Source organism: Nelumbo lutea, chromosome 2, assembly GCF_056320005.1.
Source record: "Nelumbo lutea isolate HS-2025 chromosome 2, American lotus-T2T, whole genome shotgun sequence".
NCBI lineage: Eukaryota > Viridiplantae > Streptophyta > Magnoliopsida > Proteales > Nelumbonaceae > Nelumbo > Nelumbo lutea.
In genome coordinates this window covers 100,653,216-100,672,235 of record NC_142685.1, presented here as the reverse complement: position 1 = coordinate 100,672,235, position 19,020 = coordinate 100,653,216, and the positions used below count along the sequence as shown (strand labels likewise).

General features: G+C 38.7%; 1 protein-coding gene and 1 non-coding gene across 2 annotated transcripts; one reads left to right on the top strand and one right to left on the bottom strand.

Annotated features, from left to right (window-relative positions):
- Positions 1-287: 287 nt before the first annotated feature.
- On the bottom strand, positions 288-360 carry TRNAR-ACG (transfer RNA arginine (anticodon ACG)). The gene has a single exon. It is a non-coding gene; the product is annotated as a tRNA-Arg (tRNA).
- A 44-nt stretch (positions 361-404) lies between these two features.
- On the top strand, positions 405-10,962 carry LOC148872327 (Excinuclease ABC, C subunit, N-terminal). Its single transcript, XM_088967602.1, has 3 exons — positions 405-681; positions 5,373-5,479; positions 10,626-10,962. Exons 1-3 carry the CDS (start codon positions 470-472, stop codon positions 10,817-10,819), a joined length of 513 nt encoding a protein of 170 aa, XP_088823728.1. The 5' UTR covers positions 405-469; the 3' UTR covers positions 10,820-10,962.
- Positions 10,963-19,020: the final 8,058 nt, after the last annotated feature.

The window sequence follows — 19,020 nt, the reverse complement described above, 5'->3', positions numbered from 1 at the left end:
CCAGAAACCGTCCAAACAACCAGTTCTATTTTACCCCAAACTTGGTCTCTGACCAAAATTATTGAATCAATCAACGATCCATTAACTCAGGTGGTTGAACCGTTGACCCGAAAACCAGTTTCGGATCGTTTTTTAAAACCATGAAACCAATGAAACAAAAAAGGCACCATTGCGTTATTTTTTTTCTCGAAAAAACGCAATGAAACCAAACGCCACCTAGCTTCTGGTTTGATTCCGTAGCGCCACGTCCAAGGGTGGGATCAATGGAGATATAAAATATTCAAGATCGACTCCACTGGGGATCGAACCCAGAATCTCTGGTTCCGTAGACCAGCGCCTTATCCATTGGGCCATGGAGTCATGTTTTGATTATTAGTTCTAACGATAATTTGTAATAATAAAATAACGATCAAACTCCAACGGACCACATTACAGATTTCCAGTCCGCCCACACAAAGCTGAACCGGAGATGACGAGGCTGCTGTCGAAGACGTTCCGTTCTCTGAAGAGTCACCTCCGGTACCGGCAGCCACCAAAAGCATCCCCATCTTCACCGTCCTCTTCTTCAAAGAGATCATCACAGGCAGCGCTCAGATCATCATCATGGTCCGTCTATCTCATTCTCTCCACCAACACACCCATCAAAACATACGTTGGTGTCACCACCGATTTCCCTCGTCGGTGAGAAAATTCTCCGCCTTCTCTTTCCTCTACACAGAGTTACCCAATTTTATAGATAACTCAGAAGCTAAAAGGTTCAAATTTGAACAAATTAAGGGTCTGGGTCATGCATTTTTGAGTGAATTGTGAACGGATACAGATCCCACCATATAATTTTGAACTAGTTTTGCAACAACCCTAGTTGGGGAGAAAAACTAAGATAGGTAGTAGGACCCATAAATAATAATATCAATTTTTTTATACAAATTTATGTCTGGTTCAAGGCCAGATCTCTTTGAACAATCAACTAGTTATGCTCCTCAAATTGCTTTTGGAACCCTGTTTTCCAATACCCAATATAGTTTCTGAATTTATACATGTTAAGAGTTGAGAAAACGTACCTCGATAAAGAATTCAGAACCTTTTTTTTTTGTTTTGATTCTTTGTGCACTTGACTATTGGATCTTTGTTTTCTTTTATTTTGTTTTTTAACATTTGAATGTAACATATAAAGATTGACCAAATGCATCAACATTGACAATTTGGATTCCATGAGAGTTTTATTACAGTTTCATTATTCTATAGATTGGCTGTGGTAGTCAATTTTCCTTGTTTCCCTTTCATCAGAATATCCTTTTGGTCTCTTCTCCATAGGTGAACATCAAATTCTTTCAATAAGGACCACGAGGTTGGTAAAACATTTAGGATTGAATTAAAGTCTTTAACTGGTTCAGTTTAATCATTTTAATAAGTTATAAGCAGCAGAGGCAATTTCTACTAGCTGCCTCAACTGAGGCTCCAGTTGTCAGGATGCCAATGGGGAAAAGGGTATACTTAGGGAAGATCAGGAGGAGTAAAACTTTAAGATTGTTTGCTTGTTGAGAAACCAAAACTCTTCTATCAAGCTTGGCTTATGTAGACTGCCAAATTACCAGTGGTATGGCTGGCTGAGCAGGGATTTTGCTGTTTTCATACAATGAAATGCAACATGGCAAAGGGAAAGTGCCGGGAAGAATTGAACTCGATGTTAGATGCTCATCTATGTTACTTAGAAGTTGTGCTATATGAACTAGCTAAGTAGGACCTAGGATGATGCATCTGGGCATCCATGGAGAAGCTGATAGGTGGACTATGCTTATCTGTACATGGCAAGGACATGCCAGACAAGGTAGTCCACACGAAATTCACACTAAAAATTGAAGTTTCCTGAACAATATAGAAATGCTGTACTAATTTCCAGATCAGTGTTTTAAAAGGTGTGGGAGGCATACGCCTGGAGGTGCACTGTGTACCTCTGAGGCATATACCTCATGCACCCCTCATACAAAAGGACAGAAAAAAGAAAGGAAAGGAAAGGGAAGGGAAGGGAAGGAAAAGGGAAGGGAAAGAAAAAGAAAGAAATAAAGAGAAAGATGAGATCCTTATTCTTCTTAATATAAGGATCTTTATTTAAGAAAAAAAGAGAATGTTGTTTTGTACCTCCATTGTACAGCCTTGGGTTGTACTTCTACTTTTAATGAATTGATACTTCTTATCATAAATAAATAAACAAAAGAGAAAGATGTGATCCTCATTCTTCTTAATATACAGATCTTTATTTAAAAAAACGATAAAGATGAGATCCACCTTCCTCTTCTTCCTCCTTCCCATCCTCCTCCTTCCTCCTACTCCTCCTCATCCCCCTCCTCCTAAGGAAGCTTTCATCTCCTTGTGTTTGGGAGGCTTATGCCTCTTACGTTCTGAACTATGCCTCATGCCTCCAAGTAGTGGAATACCTTGCATCACGCCCCTGCGTTTTAAAAAATTTATCCAGATGACACAGGCTGGATGGTCACTACAATGACATTGAGCAAACTTACATTCACCAAAATCTTTGTTGACCTTGTCACTAGATGAGGTGCTGCCGCTGTGTGTTTAATTGATATGATCCCCCTGAGCCTGCTTCCTTTTAAGCCCCTTGACATGGTGCTCAGTTTTACAATCATAACATGTCTGAAAGCTTGATATCCTCTACATTCTTCACTGACCTGGAAACCAACAACTGTTCCAGGAACATGTATATCACTTGAGGAACATAGGACTCTGCACACATTTGCATAGATACTTAATTTTCTTTTGGTGAAGTGAGATTGTATTGATACAAAAGAGGAAGGACCTGAGATCCTTATGAAAAAGATAACCATGGCATATACATCAAGACAGACGCAAAACAATGTTGTTCTAATAACTAAAAAAAATTGATGTTCAATCCTCAAAGTTCCTCTAGCATGGAGGATCAAAACTGGAAGAGGCATTCTAATATTTCCATTACATCTACTTCAATGCACCTTTTTTCATCAAAAATCCTAAAGTTCCATATGATATTAACTTTCTTGCTAAACTCCCTATTGGGCCATGAATCAATAAGGGATGAGAGGCTGCCTTGGATTATCCATTGCTGGTAAAAGTTTTCTCACAAGAAAAAGGTAATATATCGAAAAAGGAAGTTGCTAAACAAATTTCCTTTGAGTATAGAAAAGGGAGCATATGTCTTGAACCTCTGCTTCATGGATGTGGTGATTGATGGTTAGAATGTTATCCAGATACTCTCTCCACATAAAAGGACGACTTAGACAGGATGTTTGGTGCCCAAATCTGATGCTTTGGAAAGGGAGAAGTAGCATCATTGTTCACTATGAGGGAGTAAGATTTCATCATGAAATAACCTTTCAAGTTGGATATCAAACCCTCCTATCTTTGTTGGCAACCTTGATTGTAATACATTAAATGCAAGTCAAAAGATCTACTAAATCAGCTTTGCCATCATTCAAAGGCCTTCTAAACCTTGGGGTGCACACTACTTCATTTGTCACCATGCTGCAGGACTTCTAGTGGTTGGACTCTTTTTCTCAACTATACTGTAGAACTATGGAAATTCTTCATATATAACAAGAAACCGACACCATCTCTGAAAATCCTTCATGGTTGTCTCTCCCAAGTTGTAACATTAAAACATATGCTTGTCTAAGTTGACCGTATGCTTTAGAAAATATGCTCCCCAACTATTTGACTCTAAACACCTCCAAGGGTTGCCAGTTGTCTCCCACGTGCATCATGGTCATATTTGGTTACAATTGAGGTCTTCGGTAGAACAATAGGCTCCTTTACAAAGCTTCCATAGTCATTCACTAAGTCAATACTCATTAGTTGGATAAGTCAGAGAACATGCCCCCATTCTTCTTGGCTGCACACTTGCCCAAACTGAACCAAATAGTATTTCCTGCTGGTCCATTTCAAATAAATTCCCTTCCCTCTGTTTCTGGTTTCCACATATTTTAGGTGGCCGGATAGAGTCAATGTTGAATGGCTTATCTCTTATCATATTTGAGCTCAACCTAGATCAGCTGTTAGATCTAGTTCTCAACCACTGCACACTCCACATCTAGGAATAATACTTTACCCTTAGATATGAAGTTCAACAAATCTCTGCAATATGATCTAGGGTTGAAAATGTCACTTGTGCAATACATAAAAGAAATCCTAGAGGAGGTAAATAATACTATATTACTATTACTGATTGGTGTTGCAAACTTTGGACTGGTTCAAACAATTTAACAGTTCAACAATTCCATCTGAATGATCACTTGACTTTTATATGAATTGATAGCCAGTTAACTTCATGCAACAGGAAAGGAGGTAAGTTGGCAATTCAGACAGTTTCAACTTTATCACTTTGTTTATAGACTCAATATAGATGGTCGGACGCAGCTGCTTAAAGATAGATCCTAATTGCGCTAGGACAAAGATAATCCCCTATATGACTCACAGGAACACGAGTATGGATTCTAACTCCTAAAACAGCTTTAAATACCCACTACCAACTCTACCAAAACTTGTTATTATCATCTAAACCTTGTTCCAACTATGGGGTCAGCAACATGAGTCCTGTTTCACCATTCCGTTCCATCAGTGCCATACCCATTATAAAATTCTGGGCCCTTAAATCATTTTACTACCTCAACCATTTCCTACCAAAACTAAATAACAAAACTCCAAATAGACCATTCAGTACCATACCCTATTAGAAAAATGGCAGGGACTCTCTTAAACACATCAGATTTACAGGATCTTCTCATTGAATAATTAACTGAAGAAACCTATAAATTGACACCAAAATCAAGTCAAATGGTCAAGCTTTAACCCTAACATTTTTTATGGGTCTTTAACCTCTAAAACTTAGGGAACAGAAATGGAAAATTTACACCTTCAACTACTCTAAATTCCATCTACCCTAATATGGCTCTTCAAACTGAAAAATAACATCTGTATTAAAATACCAAGAATTAAAAACCCAAAAATCTTGAAGTTGCCACTAGAGTAGGGACTGGGTAGTCCTGTCTTATATTTCTCTTTTTTTATCAATATTAGGAAATATTTTTTATTCATTAAAAACACCACTTTTAACATAATTTGTGTTTTGCTGGCTTTTACTTAAAAAAACTCTTTCTATAATAACTTGTGTCCACTAATATTGGTTCTTATTCTTCTTATCAAAAAATATTGGTTCTTATCCTTCTAAAATAGTACTTTTATCCTTTGGGTTATGGTTTTTAGTTTCACATCAAGTGCCAACTCAAAGTGTTTGAGTTCAAGTACTAATTTGCAGATATTGATTCATTCTTGTTCCTTCCAACTATCATATACTCCACTAAAAGTCTGCAACTCTTCTGTAGGCTGAAACAACATAATGGTGAACTGAAAGGTGGAGCCAAAGCCTCCCGTGCCGGAAGGCCTTGGGTTTGTGCATGCATTATTCGGGGATTTAAGGACCAAAGTGAAGGTACTAGTTTTACCTAAATCCATGAGAAGCATTAGCTTGCAGTTTTCCTTCATGTATCTGTTCTGTTTCTTTCTTTGACCAGCAATATGATTGAATGATGTATTAAATCTAAGGTAGAAGAGCAAGACCTTCATCTTCATCCTATGGAAGTTGGAGCATAAAATGGTCTGAAAACCAACAAAGATTAATACAATAAAAATCATGAACATGAGGAAATATCAGTCAAGTATGTGAGACTCCAGCCTACAAAACCTCTCTCACGGTCTCACCTCTTTCTTGCTAAGCTGTCTGCCAGAGAGTTAGTTGGTCTTGAATGTTCTACTCAACTAAAATTAAGTGTTCCATTGGAACTTTCATAAGCCCAGACTTGTCTTTCTAGCATGTATGATACTAGAGCCCTGGCAAATCACATTTTCATCAACCACTCTTGAATAACAAGACTGGAGATTTACATGCTCTGTCAGTTAATGTTAAGAATATTATGATTTTCAACATTAGCTATAGCCTGCATAATATTGGATCTTGGATCATCCGCATTGGTCTGATGTGTTAGGAATTGAAGTATGATTAATCATCAGGAGAACCAACCCACTTTGGTTCATTTAAAATTTTCAAATCCTGAAAAAGTATGATTAATCATCAGGAGAACCAAGCCACTTTGGTTCATTTAAAATTTCCAAGTCCTGAAAAAGTATGATTAATCATCAGGATTAGGGGTGTTTTCAGGGATGAGAATGGGGTTGTTTCTGCCTTGTTGTCAGGCCCAATTGGAGTGGGTGACTCCCTCAGAACCGAGATCTATGCAGTTATGGAAGGAATCCAGAAAGCTAGGGAGATGAATATTAGAAAACTCATAATTGAAGGGGACTCGGAGGTGGTGGTAGGGTGGTTGAATAAAAGAAAACAGTGGCTTATGGAATTACAGCAATGTGAGGAGGAAATTCGGGTGGCTGGTTCGAGAGATGGAAGTTAAGATTAGCTGGGTTAAAAGATCAGCTAATTCTTTTGCTGATGGGTTAGCTAAACAAGGGGTGGAGAGGGAGTCAATGTTTTGGGCTCAGGTGTAATTTTAATTTTTTCTCTTTCTTCTTTCCCTTTCTTGGGAGCTCAAGTTGTAATTGGAAGATAAGAAAGTTTTTCTTCCTCTTTGTAATTATTCTTATGATTAATTAATGAATTTGTTATTGATAAAAAAAAAAAAGGTATCTGTCTAGAACTTGGTAAGATTACCATCCCCAACGCAAGATCTTACAAAATAGACTGAGAAAGTTTGGGCAGGGTTCTGAGAGAATAATCTGTTTAGGAGTGAGTTGCTGCTCCAACCATTATCATTCCTTTCATATTTACTGCATACAATGGAGGCCAGCAAACAGTTTTTCTCCAAAGGGAATCACAATAACCATTTGCCAAGCAAAGCAATATTTCTTTCAAGCAGATGGCCTAATCCCAAATCACCTTCCTTTTTTGGTTTACACACCACCTTCCAATTTACTAAATGATCCTTTTTCTCCCCTCCTCCATCCCAAAGAAAGTCTCATTGCATTTCCTAATGAGCAACAAAAATGTCTTCACAGGTCTATATTTGCATCCCCATTGTATACCGTTTTCTTTCTGTTTTCAAATTAGCCATATAGATTAGAATTTAATCTATCACCCTGATGGTCAAACTAGCTTATTACCAAATTCACTATACTTGACTATGAATTAGAAGTCTAGTATCAAACTAATTTGAACAGTAATTAGACTGATAAATAGTAAAAGTGAATAGTACTAAAATAGTAACAACAGTGAACAATAATTACGAACAAAGTCACAATATTATTACAGTAAAGAGAGACTTACAGTGAGTTTTTTTTTTTTTTTTTGATAAATGAGTAATTTTATTGAAATAAAATCAGAAATACAAGCTGCCTAAGAAGAGGCACAAGATGTTACCTCCCCCAAGGACTGAATCATAAAAACTAAAACATGCCCAAACCTGAGATACAAATTACAAAGTAGCCCAAAGCAGATCACCCCTTGACACCCCTTGCTTGGCTAGAGAATCAGCCATTACATTTTCTGATCTGCTAACCCACTGGAACCTAACAGTCATATTTCTTGTCATCCATTTAACTTTCTTTAACAGATCCCTGTAGCCCCAACAAACTGTGTCTGGGCTATTCAGCCAGCCCACTACCACTTTGGAATCTCCTTCTACTAACAAATTGTTCACTCCTAATTGACTAGCCCTCTGTATGCCTTGTACTGCTGCTAGTAGCTCTGCCCTTACAGAATCGCCTTCACCCGCTGGTCCTGAGAAGAGAGACAACATATTTCTGTCTTTATCTCTCAAAATCCCTCCAATTCCGGATGGCCCTGGGTTACCTTGGCAGCTGCCATCAAAGTTCAATTTTACCACTCCATCCGGTGGGGGTTTCCATTCAACTTGTAATTTGTTTTTAGTGGAGACTGTAGAAGCCACTGCTTCCCAATTTCTCTTTAAGCCATCAAAGGAGAAATCTGCCAACAATTGTGAAGATTTCAGCCATGAAATTGTCTTTGTCAATATACATTCCTTGACTTCAGCAAAACTTCTTTCCTTTTCTTGAAATGTTCTAGCATTTCTCTCCTCCCATAAAATCCACAAGGTGGTGGCTCTGATACATTTCCACATTATCTACCCACTTTTTGTCAATCTCCCAAGAGCATCTGGAGTGAACAGCAGCTTTACTTCAGAGGGCAAGTTCCACCTGCACCCAAATAAAGAAACAACCCAATTCCAAATATTGGCAGCAAAGGAACACGATATTAGCAAATGGTTACAGTCCTCACCCTTCACTTTACACATAAAGCACCAATTTGGGGACAAACACAAAGAAGGTTTCTTCTTTTGCAAGTTTTCCACAATATTGATCTTACCATAATAGACTTACAGTGAGTTTAATGCAATACTATTACTAACAGTCACACACGTAGAGATCACTCAAGCTTAAGCAAATACTTGAACAATTATACAAACTTAGAACAATTGAAAGAACACTAGGAGTGTAAACGGATCGAATTCAAATCAGATAAGGCAATATCCAAATTTGAATCTGATTAGAAAATCCGATATCCGACGGATATTGAAAATTAATATCCGAATTCGAATCCGATTAAATATTCGAATATTCGATTCGATTCGAATTCGATTAATTAATTATTTTAGATAATTAATAAATATAAAAATAAATATTTTATTGATATAAAGTATATAAATATATAAATTATATAAATATTTAATATATTGTATATAAGAATTAAATAATCAATTGAATTCAAATATTTATCGAATCGAATCAGGTCATATCCGTATTCGAATCCGATTAACTATTCGGTAAGAATAGAATATCTGAATTCGACCGATTATATATTCGAATTATCCGAATTTGATTCGATTATATTGAATATCGAATTCGAAATCGGATTTTCGAATACAGTTGACATCCCTAAAGAATGCACTCTCAAGAACACTCTCACTATATTAAAATAATAGAAGAGAACTTAAAGAAAAATACACCAAGAGAGGAAAGACTTTAGAAGGAAACTCTTTCAAGGGAGATATCTCAACAGAATTTTTCAATGCCCTCCTTTGGGAATGGGAATGTCCTTAAATGGATGGGATGGTGCTTTTTATCCATAGTTCTTTTTCTTTTAGATGTCTTTTTTGTTGGCCAAAACAATTTTTCTTTACTCCAAAGAGACAGACATCAGGTTGTCTGTGTCAGAGTCTTTGATGGAATCTTTGCTTTGCCTTTCATTTTCTCTGCTAGTTGAAGAGACATTTCAGCTAGCTGATCTGGTGCTAAGTTAGGAAATTTGTCTCGAAGCCGCTGTTGATAAGATTCAAATATCAATTGGAAGATATCCTCTTCCGGAATAGGCTTTAGAGTGAGTGAGAGGTCGAATTGATCCCACCATTTTATTTCAATTTCTCTTCCGATGGCAGGAGGGTCTCACGAGCTGTCTAACCTGTATTTCCATTGGAGAATCCAGGGAAGTTTATAGGTTTGGAAAAAATTGAACTGTTTGATATGATCAAAGGCATATTTTCCTTTTCCCCTCTGAAGTTGTCGGAGAGCCGGAGGAATCAGGAGTGTTTGAAAATGAAATTCTGAATGAAGAATACCTTTTTTTTTATCAGCAACATAAGAAAAAATTTAGTATTAATCATAAAAAGGAGTACAATAAGGAGTTGTGGGCAAAGATCAAGCCCAAAACCACTGACAATATTTACAAAACAGCCCAAAAACATGGACTGTCTCTGAATTCCACGTTTATCTAGCCCATCTGCCACACTGTTTGCAGATCTACTTTACTTGGATTATCATATTCTTAGAAACCTGCTTGAAACATCTGAATTCATTCTTTAACTGCCACTGAATGAAGAATACCTTATACTAGTCTTCCTGGTAATCACAGTAATTAAATAACCTGGGTCTTCTCTCAAAGGGCTTTAAAATGAATTTAGGCTTATCAAATTCTCCCCTATTCTCTTTTGAGAGAATTTTGTCTATAAGAAGCTTAGAATAAGTTACTTCTGATTTCTTTGTCTCAGAAATAATGCTGAATTCTTGTTGATCCTGTTTGTATAAGGATCTCTTCATAATATTTCTGATCCTTATTTAGGTCATAGACAGGAAAATGGTTTCCATGAAAATATTCAGAGGCAAGACATTGTATTACTCTGTCCGAATTTATAGAGTCGAGAATTAGAGATGCTTTTTCTTGTTGAATAGTTACCACAAATTCTGTGGTCGAATGGAGGTAGGGGCATAAGTCATTAGCTTCCCCTAGAGATGGAGATAGCTCCCTTTCATTAAGGGGAGAGAATCTATTTGACTGATTAGTCCCTGACAATCTATTATGCTGGTTGGTTCTTGGAGGAAGGCACCTGCTGCTGCTTGCCGTTTTGGTTCAGCAGATTTTTACTATGCTCATAATCAAAGACTCATATTTGTTAGCATAAAATGGGAATAAAGCTAGCTTGCTTCACATTTGATCTTCTCTTCTATGATAAAACTGCACACTTTTGAGATATAAAGTATGCAACCTTCGTTTTATATCATAAGCATTTTAAAAGCATTTATTTTGAGATATAATTTGATTTTTTCCCTATTTCTAGCATGTGAGTTTGAATCAAAATGGAAGAGCATCTCTCAGAAGTTGCCCCGCAAACGGAAAGCAGATGATACATCCAAGTATATGGATAATGGATCACTTTTGCTGTTGCAACACAGAAAAGCAGCTTTGGACAGAGTCAAAGGTTCCTTTGATTGTACTTACTTAGAAATTGATTGGCGACTAAACCCCTCTTGATTGGATAAATTCCATGGTTGTGACAAAATATTTTTATTCTTTTTCAAATTGTATTCCATCTCAACTTTTTTATTAATTATGAATGGTGAACTTGTATATTATACAAAAAATAAAATATTCTTCCTCTGGTCAAATGGGAAAAATACAGTACTACACCTACAATATAGAAATACAGCATATGTGCAAAAGCACTTGAAAGCCACGGCTGAAGTCTTTGGAAGGTTTTTCGAGTATCTCAACAACTGACCTACTGAGGAACTAGAAGTGGACTCTGCTGCTTATAAAACAGTTATTAATCATCAATGCTCTCCACTGGATAGAGGGTTTGTAAAATTCCCAGGACGTTCAGGTATAGGAGGTGTATTTAGAGATGAGGAAGGTAAATTCATTGCTTTATACACTGGGCTGGTTGGGACTTGGGGATGGAGACTCTGAGAGAGCAAAGGTGATGGCTGTGGTTTAAGTCATAACAAAGGCAAGGATGATGGGCATTACTAATTTATTTGTGGATGGAGACCCAAAGCTGGTAATCAATTGGCACAAGAAGAGGAGATGAAAATGTGGCTCTTCAACAATGAAAAGAAAAGAGTCTAGTGGCTAACCAGAGATATGGAACTCAGAATTGGATGGGTTAAGAGAGATGCTAATTCTGTAGCTGATGCTTCAGCTAAACACGGGGTGGGGAGAGATTCTTTGTTCTGGGCACAGATGTAAGGGAGTTGGGTTGGGATGGGGGGAAATAAGAGGTTTTATCTTTCAGTCTTTGTTCTGTACTTCTATGTTTTGTACTTATTATTTCTTGCATTATTTAATGAAAATTTCATGTTATTGGTCAAAAAAAATTTGTTACATTCCCAAGGAAATAGTTGCATGATTGCACCATGAAACAAGTTATCACTTAAATATTTCAATGAGAGGGTCTACCAGAAACACCGTTTGAATCTCTTCCAATGAGCATATAGGTGGTTGTGCTCCATAGTTGATGGTGATCTGAAGAACAATGCTCAGTATATTCTGCATTCAGATTGGATGAATGTGATTTGTAGTTTCTGAATCCTAATGATTTCCCTTATATATGGTTGACATGATTATATTATGATCAGTTCAAGGCTGTTCAACTTCAACCCGTGTTTAGGGGAACATGCCGTCTACTTAACTTGGTCAACTCTAGAGGAGTGCTTGCACACCCAGTATTCTAAATAGAGTTGCACTTGGGATGAAATTATTTAATGCTTATTTACCTTATATGAGTTATGAATCAACTTATCATGAGATCATGAGAGGTGCTAAAGAAATAGCATGCCAACCTAGTTTATGGAGTGACTAGAGATGCAAAATTCTTGACTAGAAAAATACCAGAATTTCTCTTGGTTTCCACATTCCATCTGGTTTGACCAAGAGAATAGTAGGACATTGCTGGGATAGGCAATTCCTGATTTGTATCACCAAATGGAATTCAAGTTGCATCATTTTGCAGAGAGCTACATTGACAGACTGGAATAAAGTAATTTTTTCCTTGTAACTTGCCTACTTTTGGACTAATAAATGATAAATCTGACTGGGTGAGGGACTGAACTCAACTGAATCCTGTGTTAGGCTGTTCTAACATGTTCTCAAGGCTAACTAACTATGGAATACCAAAGCCATAGAATCTCTGAGTTTAGTAAAAGAGAAACAATGCTGTCCGTAGATTGGATCATGATCCAAATACGGATCAAACATGGATTTTGCGTAGTTTTCCTGTTTATAATCAGATCACATCCAGATTCACCCTACATGATCCATTTAAGATCTTGTTTGAGTGATTTTCAACTAATAGTTTGTAGCTAGGATCAAATATTATAACATGTTTAACTTGATTTTGTTTAATTTGAGTCCCATCAGAATCCCTCTGATCATATTTCACTTGAATTTGATTTTATGTGTACAACCATTGACAGCCTTAATTTCAGTAGAGCCCAAACCATTAAAGCTTGATCCCTGATAGAAGGTACTTTTATTTATCATTCCAATAATACAAAAACAGTGTAGAAACCAGAAAGCATGTCTGGGAAAATAGCCAGCTCTTAGTTGTGGTCCATTCTCTCCATTTAGGACCCTTTGGCAGAAGATGGAGGAGGAACCTGTTCACACACGGGGAAAAAGATTTTCCAGGGAATAGTGGGGCCCACATGAATAAATAACTGGAAAGAAGTGGGCAAGACATTTTCAAGGTCATGAACAGTTGTGTTCTTGTATTTGTGGTATGCATATCATGATACTACATACAGAATTACACATTTTTTTCTTACCCCTTTCCCATCCCATAATGAGTTGATCTGGTAGATTGCTAGTTTCCACATCGAAATGAGCTGGTTGGAGCTGGTTGGCTCTATGATCATATCCCACATTTCAAAAGGATCCAAGTTTCAAAATTTCGATACATATTGTGTCGGGGGCTTCCAGATATGCCTCTACAGGGAGTGTTTTGGGTTAGACCATGGTTCAGGGGGTAAACGCCTTAAACCGATCCCTTTGAACTAGATTGAAAAAAAAAAAAAAAAAAAAAACTAAAAAAAAGGGACAAGCGAGTCTCGATACAGGCTGATATGCCTGCCCCTACCAGCATATCGAGATCTGATCAGACCATCACGTTGATGTAGGTCTTGGATCATTCAATCAGTGGCCCACCCCTTTGCTACGAGGTCAGAATGGATCTAACCTTTCTAACCTAGAGTTTGTTGTTATGATTGCTGAGAGAATGATGGTATCATGAAAAGACCAATATAACATCATTGATTTCTGAAGCTATTGCTTGAAAATTTTATAACTTTCTTTTCTGTCTCTTCCAGAAGATTTTAAAGCGTTTTTTCAGTTGTTTGACGAACAATAAATAAATTAATAAATTAATATAATGTTAGAAAATAGAAACTACAATGGTGGATACTCTTTACGCATCACCAAAACAGTCCAAGCCCATATCTGTACCAGGCCCAAGCCCATATATTTACTCATTATTTTACTATCCGTCTGATACTGTTTTACATGCCTACAATCTGTCCTTTTCCTTCCGGCAACAAACCGGATTCTGGGCCGGGCCCACCAGGTTCTTGGTAAAGGAAACACGCATCTCATGAGGGCACAAGAGCTGGGGAAGTGGGGAATTAGAGTTCGGCTTCAGTCGAGGCACCCTTAGTGAGAGCACCCTTAGTGAGGCACCACGCGTCCTCCCAATCCTGTGAAGGGCTGAAGCATGCGAGGATGCTTCACCCGTTAGTGAGACTTGCCGTTAGTTTCCTCTCCTTTCCTGTCGCAGACGAGACATCTCTCCTTCCTCTTTTTCTCCTCATCCACCCGGGGGCGACTTAACAATTATCACTGCCGGCAACAAACAATCATCACCGGCAACAGGATCAATCTTAGGTATTGTTTTCTTTGCATTTCTTCTTCTTCCATGAAAACTAAACCTAATCGTTTTGGATGGCAACCATCCACCTGGCGGTGACTTTACAACCATCACCGGCGGCGAGACCAATCTCACATAATGGTCTAACGAGCGTTGATATAACAGTTGATCCCGCCCGAGACCTTTGGTTCTGCCTCTACACTCCAACGGAACCCACGTCCAACATTATCCTGTTGGTCATACTCTTCTTTCACGGTGGAGGATTCGCAACACTTTGCCCTGATTCATTCCTATACTATCCCGTCTGCCACCGGTTCACATGGGAGATCCCCGCCGTGGTTGTCTCCGTCAACTACCGCCTATCTCCGGAAAATCGCTTTTCATCACAATACGATGATGGGTTCGACATGTTTAAGTTCCTCGACGGCAGAGATGTCTCATCTGCGAGAGGAGAGGAGAGGAGCAAAATGCTCATTTTGCTTAACTTAAACTAACAGCAAGTCTCACTAATGGGGTGGAGCATCCTCAATTGCTTCAGCCCTTCACACGATTCGGAGGGCGCATGGCGTGTCCTTTGAATGTGTGAACAATGCCCTCACTAAGGATGCCTGGACTGAAGTCGAACTCAGGGAATTAAACCGGAGGCTCTACTAAATGGGCCAGCCCATCAGGAATTTCTGTCAAGATTCGAGCTGTCCTCGGGCTTGGGTCAATTTGAATATACTAGTTTCTAGGCCCAGGCCTGACAGGGTGAATTTTTAAAAGCTTACAACGTTGCAGGTTTGCAGCCCGGGACATAGGTTGGGAGTGTTTAAAAATATGTGCTTATTTGAGCCATTAATCACTTGGGAAATAAGCTCGAAATAAGTGCTTACTTTAAAAATAAGGGCTTATTTTTTAAACCCAAATTTCCAGATTTTTTTAAGTGTTGATACAATAAACACTTATTTAATTTTTTTCTTCCAAAATTATCCCTAATTGAATTTTAAAAAACCACTTATAAAATTATCTCTAGTTTAATTTTATAAAAATACTTTTATGAAAACACTTTTATATAAGCACTTTTATAAAAGCATTTTTGTGAAAGAACTTTTAAGAACATACTTTTATGAAAATATTTTTACAAAAGCACTTTTATAAAAGTACTTTTATGAAAACACTTTTACGAAAGCACTTTTAAGAAAGTACTTTTTTGAAAGCATTTTAACAAAGCACTTTTACAAAAGCACTTTCATAAAAGTACTGACTTTTATGAAAGCACTTTTAAGAAAGTACTTTTATGAAAGCATTTTAACAAAAGCACTTTTACAAAAGTACTTTTGTCATAGAAGTGCTTATTTTGTCATAAAAGTACTTTTATAAAAGTGATTTCATAAAAATGCTTTCATAAAAGTACTTTCTTAAAAGTGCTTTCAAAGAATATATTTTGAAAATTTGAAAGAAAATGAAGAACAAAATAGTCATAAATGCATATTTAAGTGCTTATTACTACCAAACACCCAATATAAATTAAGTGCTTATTTAAAAAAATAAGCAATTAAAAAAGTTGGGTGCCAAATGTAAATAAGTACATATTTGAATAAACACTTGTTTTTAAGCACTTATTCAATAAACATTTATTTTTAACTTAAACAATCTAAGCATTTATTTTTATCTTAAACACTCAAACATTGTCTTACTCCGATCAAAGTACAATCTGGCTTATTACAGAACAGCCTTTTGCGCTGTAAAAGTACTACAACCTTTTTGTGACTGTTTTTGGGGACAGTTGGTACAAAGTAAGGGTTACAGTTTCAATTTGACCAAATAAGACAACTGCTATGTCTATTCTCTATAATATTCATCTGCTGCATGTTTCTGTAATTGTATATCCACATTCCAATAGATTCCACACTAGAAAGGCAAAAAACCCCAAAGGAGGTGTTATAAATAATGTCAAAATTTGTTCTTTTCAAACTTGAGTCTCTAATAAGAGATGCAATATGACACATCTAAATTTGTCCTGAATAGAATTAACACTTACTAAAGGTTCGTTTGGTTTGCAGTTAGAATCCAAATCCGAATTGAAATGGTCCATTCTCCCTCCTGTTTGGTTCAGATAAATGATGGGATTCTCCTCATTCCCAAATCCAAAGGAAGTGGGGGGTGGGGGGTGGCCATTACAAGGGAATGCCATCCAATTCCGCCCAGCCAAACTGTTGAATTCTGATTCCAATGAACCGAACGGACCCCTAAGAAATCCTGGGCAACTTTCTATATACAATGGCCTTTTTCTAATTGTTATTGATACAGTTCATAGCCTTTCAACATAAGGATGAACTGATCAGAATCTATAGCCATTTCGGAAAGAGAAAGAAGTCACTTGTTTCAACTTCATCTCCCTAATTTACAGTCAATTAGTTATAGCTGAATATTAGATTAACAAAACAAAACTTAAACCTGTTTCAACTGCAATATATCTTATTTTGCACTATAATTTTCTTTTTCCCATGGGGTTCAATGCAAACGGTAGGAATGTTAGCAATATACTCATCGAGTGTTTTAAGAACCAAAAGATAAAAATCTTGATATGCCCGATACCAACTATTGGGTATCAATGTTATCAATAAAACCAAACCTTCAAAAACCCCCAACCCTGTGTGTATCAGTGTATCCATACATCTTCATGATCACTGATACGATAAGGGGTGTATTGTATCAATATTATGATCCTTGGACTGGGGTCAGTTTAACCATTATTTACTCCAATTAGATGTCTTGGGTAGGATTTACTACCATGGAAGATGGTGAAATTTAACAAGGCAGCAAACCAAACTATGCTTTTCACAAGATTGAGCCAGGCAAATGAGAATCCGATTCAACCATGGTAGCACCAAGCATGTTCTAATGTCCAATTATCACCTCTGAAGACCACTCTAAACCTTGAATGTGAAAGACAAACTGGCAATCCATAATTGTGGAATGACCTGATCTGCCCATGCATGAAGAGAATTGAGAGCACCCTGGCAAAAGGCCTATAGAAATTTATATAGGGATATTTTTTTTTCACATCGTGGATTACACAGATAGAGATCCTGCCATAGGAATTGATGGAGGATGATTTGACCCGACCTACTGAGACGATGATATGTGGATCTGACTCAGCACGAGCAACAGCTCAGCGTCATGGCCTGATCCCGACTAAGTAACGAGCTTGTAGAGCAGCTCGCTACGTCATAGCTCGCTATAGGGGGAGCTCGCTACAACGCGAGCTCCAGGTCCCCCGAGCTACCGAGAAGAAGGGAATACTCCAAGACTATTTCAACTCGCGAGCTAGGAAAACCAGCTCGCTCTAGCGAGAACTGCCCCAAAGACCAACCTTGATGATGGTCACCTCGAAATACTCCTGAGAGCTTGCTACAAAGTAGCTCGCTACACGACAAGGTAGCTCGTTGCAAAGTAACTCGCGACTAAGCAACGCGACACTCTCAGGAAGCTTCTATCTAACAAGACCGTACTCGTCAGACTACACACGTCTCTCGATTGACGGTGCAGTCCCCTGCCCATTTGACAGTCTGCACCCACGTCTTTCGACAGATGGTGGCATGCCTGTCCCTTTAAAATGTGTCACTCATCCATGTGGGCAATACATTGTAAGGATCCCCTGCGCAGCCCTAGCAGGTAACGACTGCGGCAGGAGCCTAGTAGCGGTTACGCCCGATTTGACAAGAACGCCCCTATAAAAGCCCTTTTATCGAAGAGGAGAGGGCTCTCTGGATTGAGATCTGAACTTGGACTCTTACTTGCTCACGAGTTAATCTCGAGACATAGTGATCTAGTGCGACCTACACTCTTAGCCTTTTACACTATTTTCTTCCTCCCCAGTGTTCTAACTTAAGCTTCGGAGTATTCCCGTCGGGTAAATCCCCTGGGGATCCTTCATATTCCTCTTCTCAGGTGTCGTTCGTTGCCAACAAGGAGTCAGTTAGCAGTCAACTAGGAGTGCCCGGATCGTGCCGCATCATTTGGCGCTGTCTGTGGGAAGTGCTTCTAAAAGCCTTCCTCTAAGTTTTCACAGTTTCTCTTCCAAAAAACTCAGCATTCATGGCTTCTTCCAGCAATGTCGGGCGTGGCACCAGCCAGAATGCTTCTAGGGAGCAGCCCCAACTTCCTACTATCTGTATTGGACAGTTCACCATCACCATCTTCGTGGACGGAGTCCCCAGTTTGAACGTGCCTCTTACAGTGGCACCCGCGGTCGCTCCACTCCCTTCCACAGCAATTTCAACAATTCCAACTCTACCAACAGCAAGGGCTGCACCAGGTCTCCTAGTACCAATACCAGCAATAGTTCCCCTCTCTGCCTCAGGCCCAACCGTCGCTTCCCCCTCAGCATCCGACCACAAAGCAGACCAAGCCTTCCCGCCGGAGTGAGTGACCTTCTCGCCAGGGAGAGGCTTCCTAGGCTCAAGATCCTGCCAAGAGCCAAGCCTCCTCCCCTAGCAAGAAGGAGAGGCTAGCTACCCCCGCCTCACAGCCTATAGGCAGGTCGGGGACCACCCAGCCAACCAAGCCTGTATCACCCCAGCCTTCGCAATTCGAGCTCCCGCTCGCGGAGAATCCATTCGAGGTCCTGGCCGCAGACTATAGGTAGGGCCCTTCGGTCTAGAGTCACCACCGACAGTCTGAGCCTATCGAGCTCGACGATACTGAAGCATCAAGCACCAACGCCGACCCAGCAAAGCAGCAGCGAAGACGTCAGCAAGCTCGTTGAACTACTACTCTAGTCTCTCATGAGCTCAAAGGAAAAGAGGAGGTATGCTCAGGTGAAGTGGAA

Bases quoted from the DNA above. Each gene is read 5' to 3' on its own strand.
- LOC148872327 (XM_088967602.1), top strand. From the start codon at position 470: ATGACGAGGCTGCTGTCGAAGACGTTCCGTTCTCTGAAGAGTCACCTC. The intron at 682-5,372 runs GTGAGAAAATTC...ACTCTTCTGTAG, and splicing joins ACCACCGATTTCCCTCGTCG to GCTGAAACAACATAATGGTG. The intron at 5,480-10,625 runs GTACTAGTTTTA...CCCTATTTCTAG, and splicing joins ATTTAAGGACCAAAGTGAAG to CATGTGAGTTTGAATCAAAA.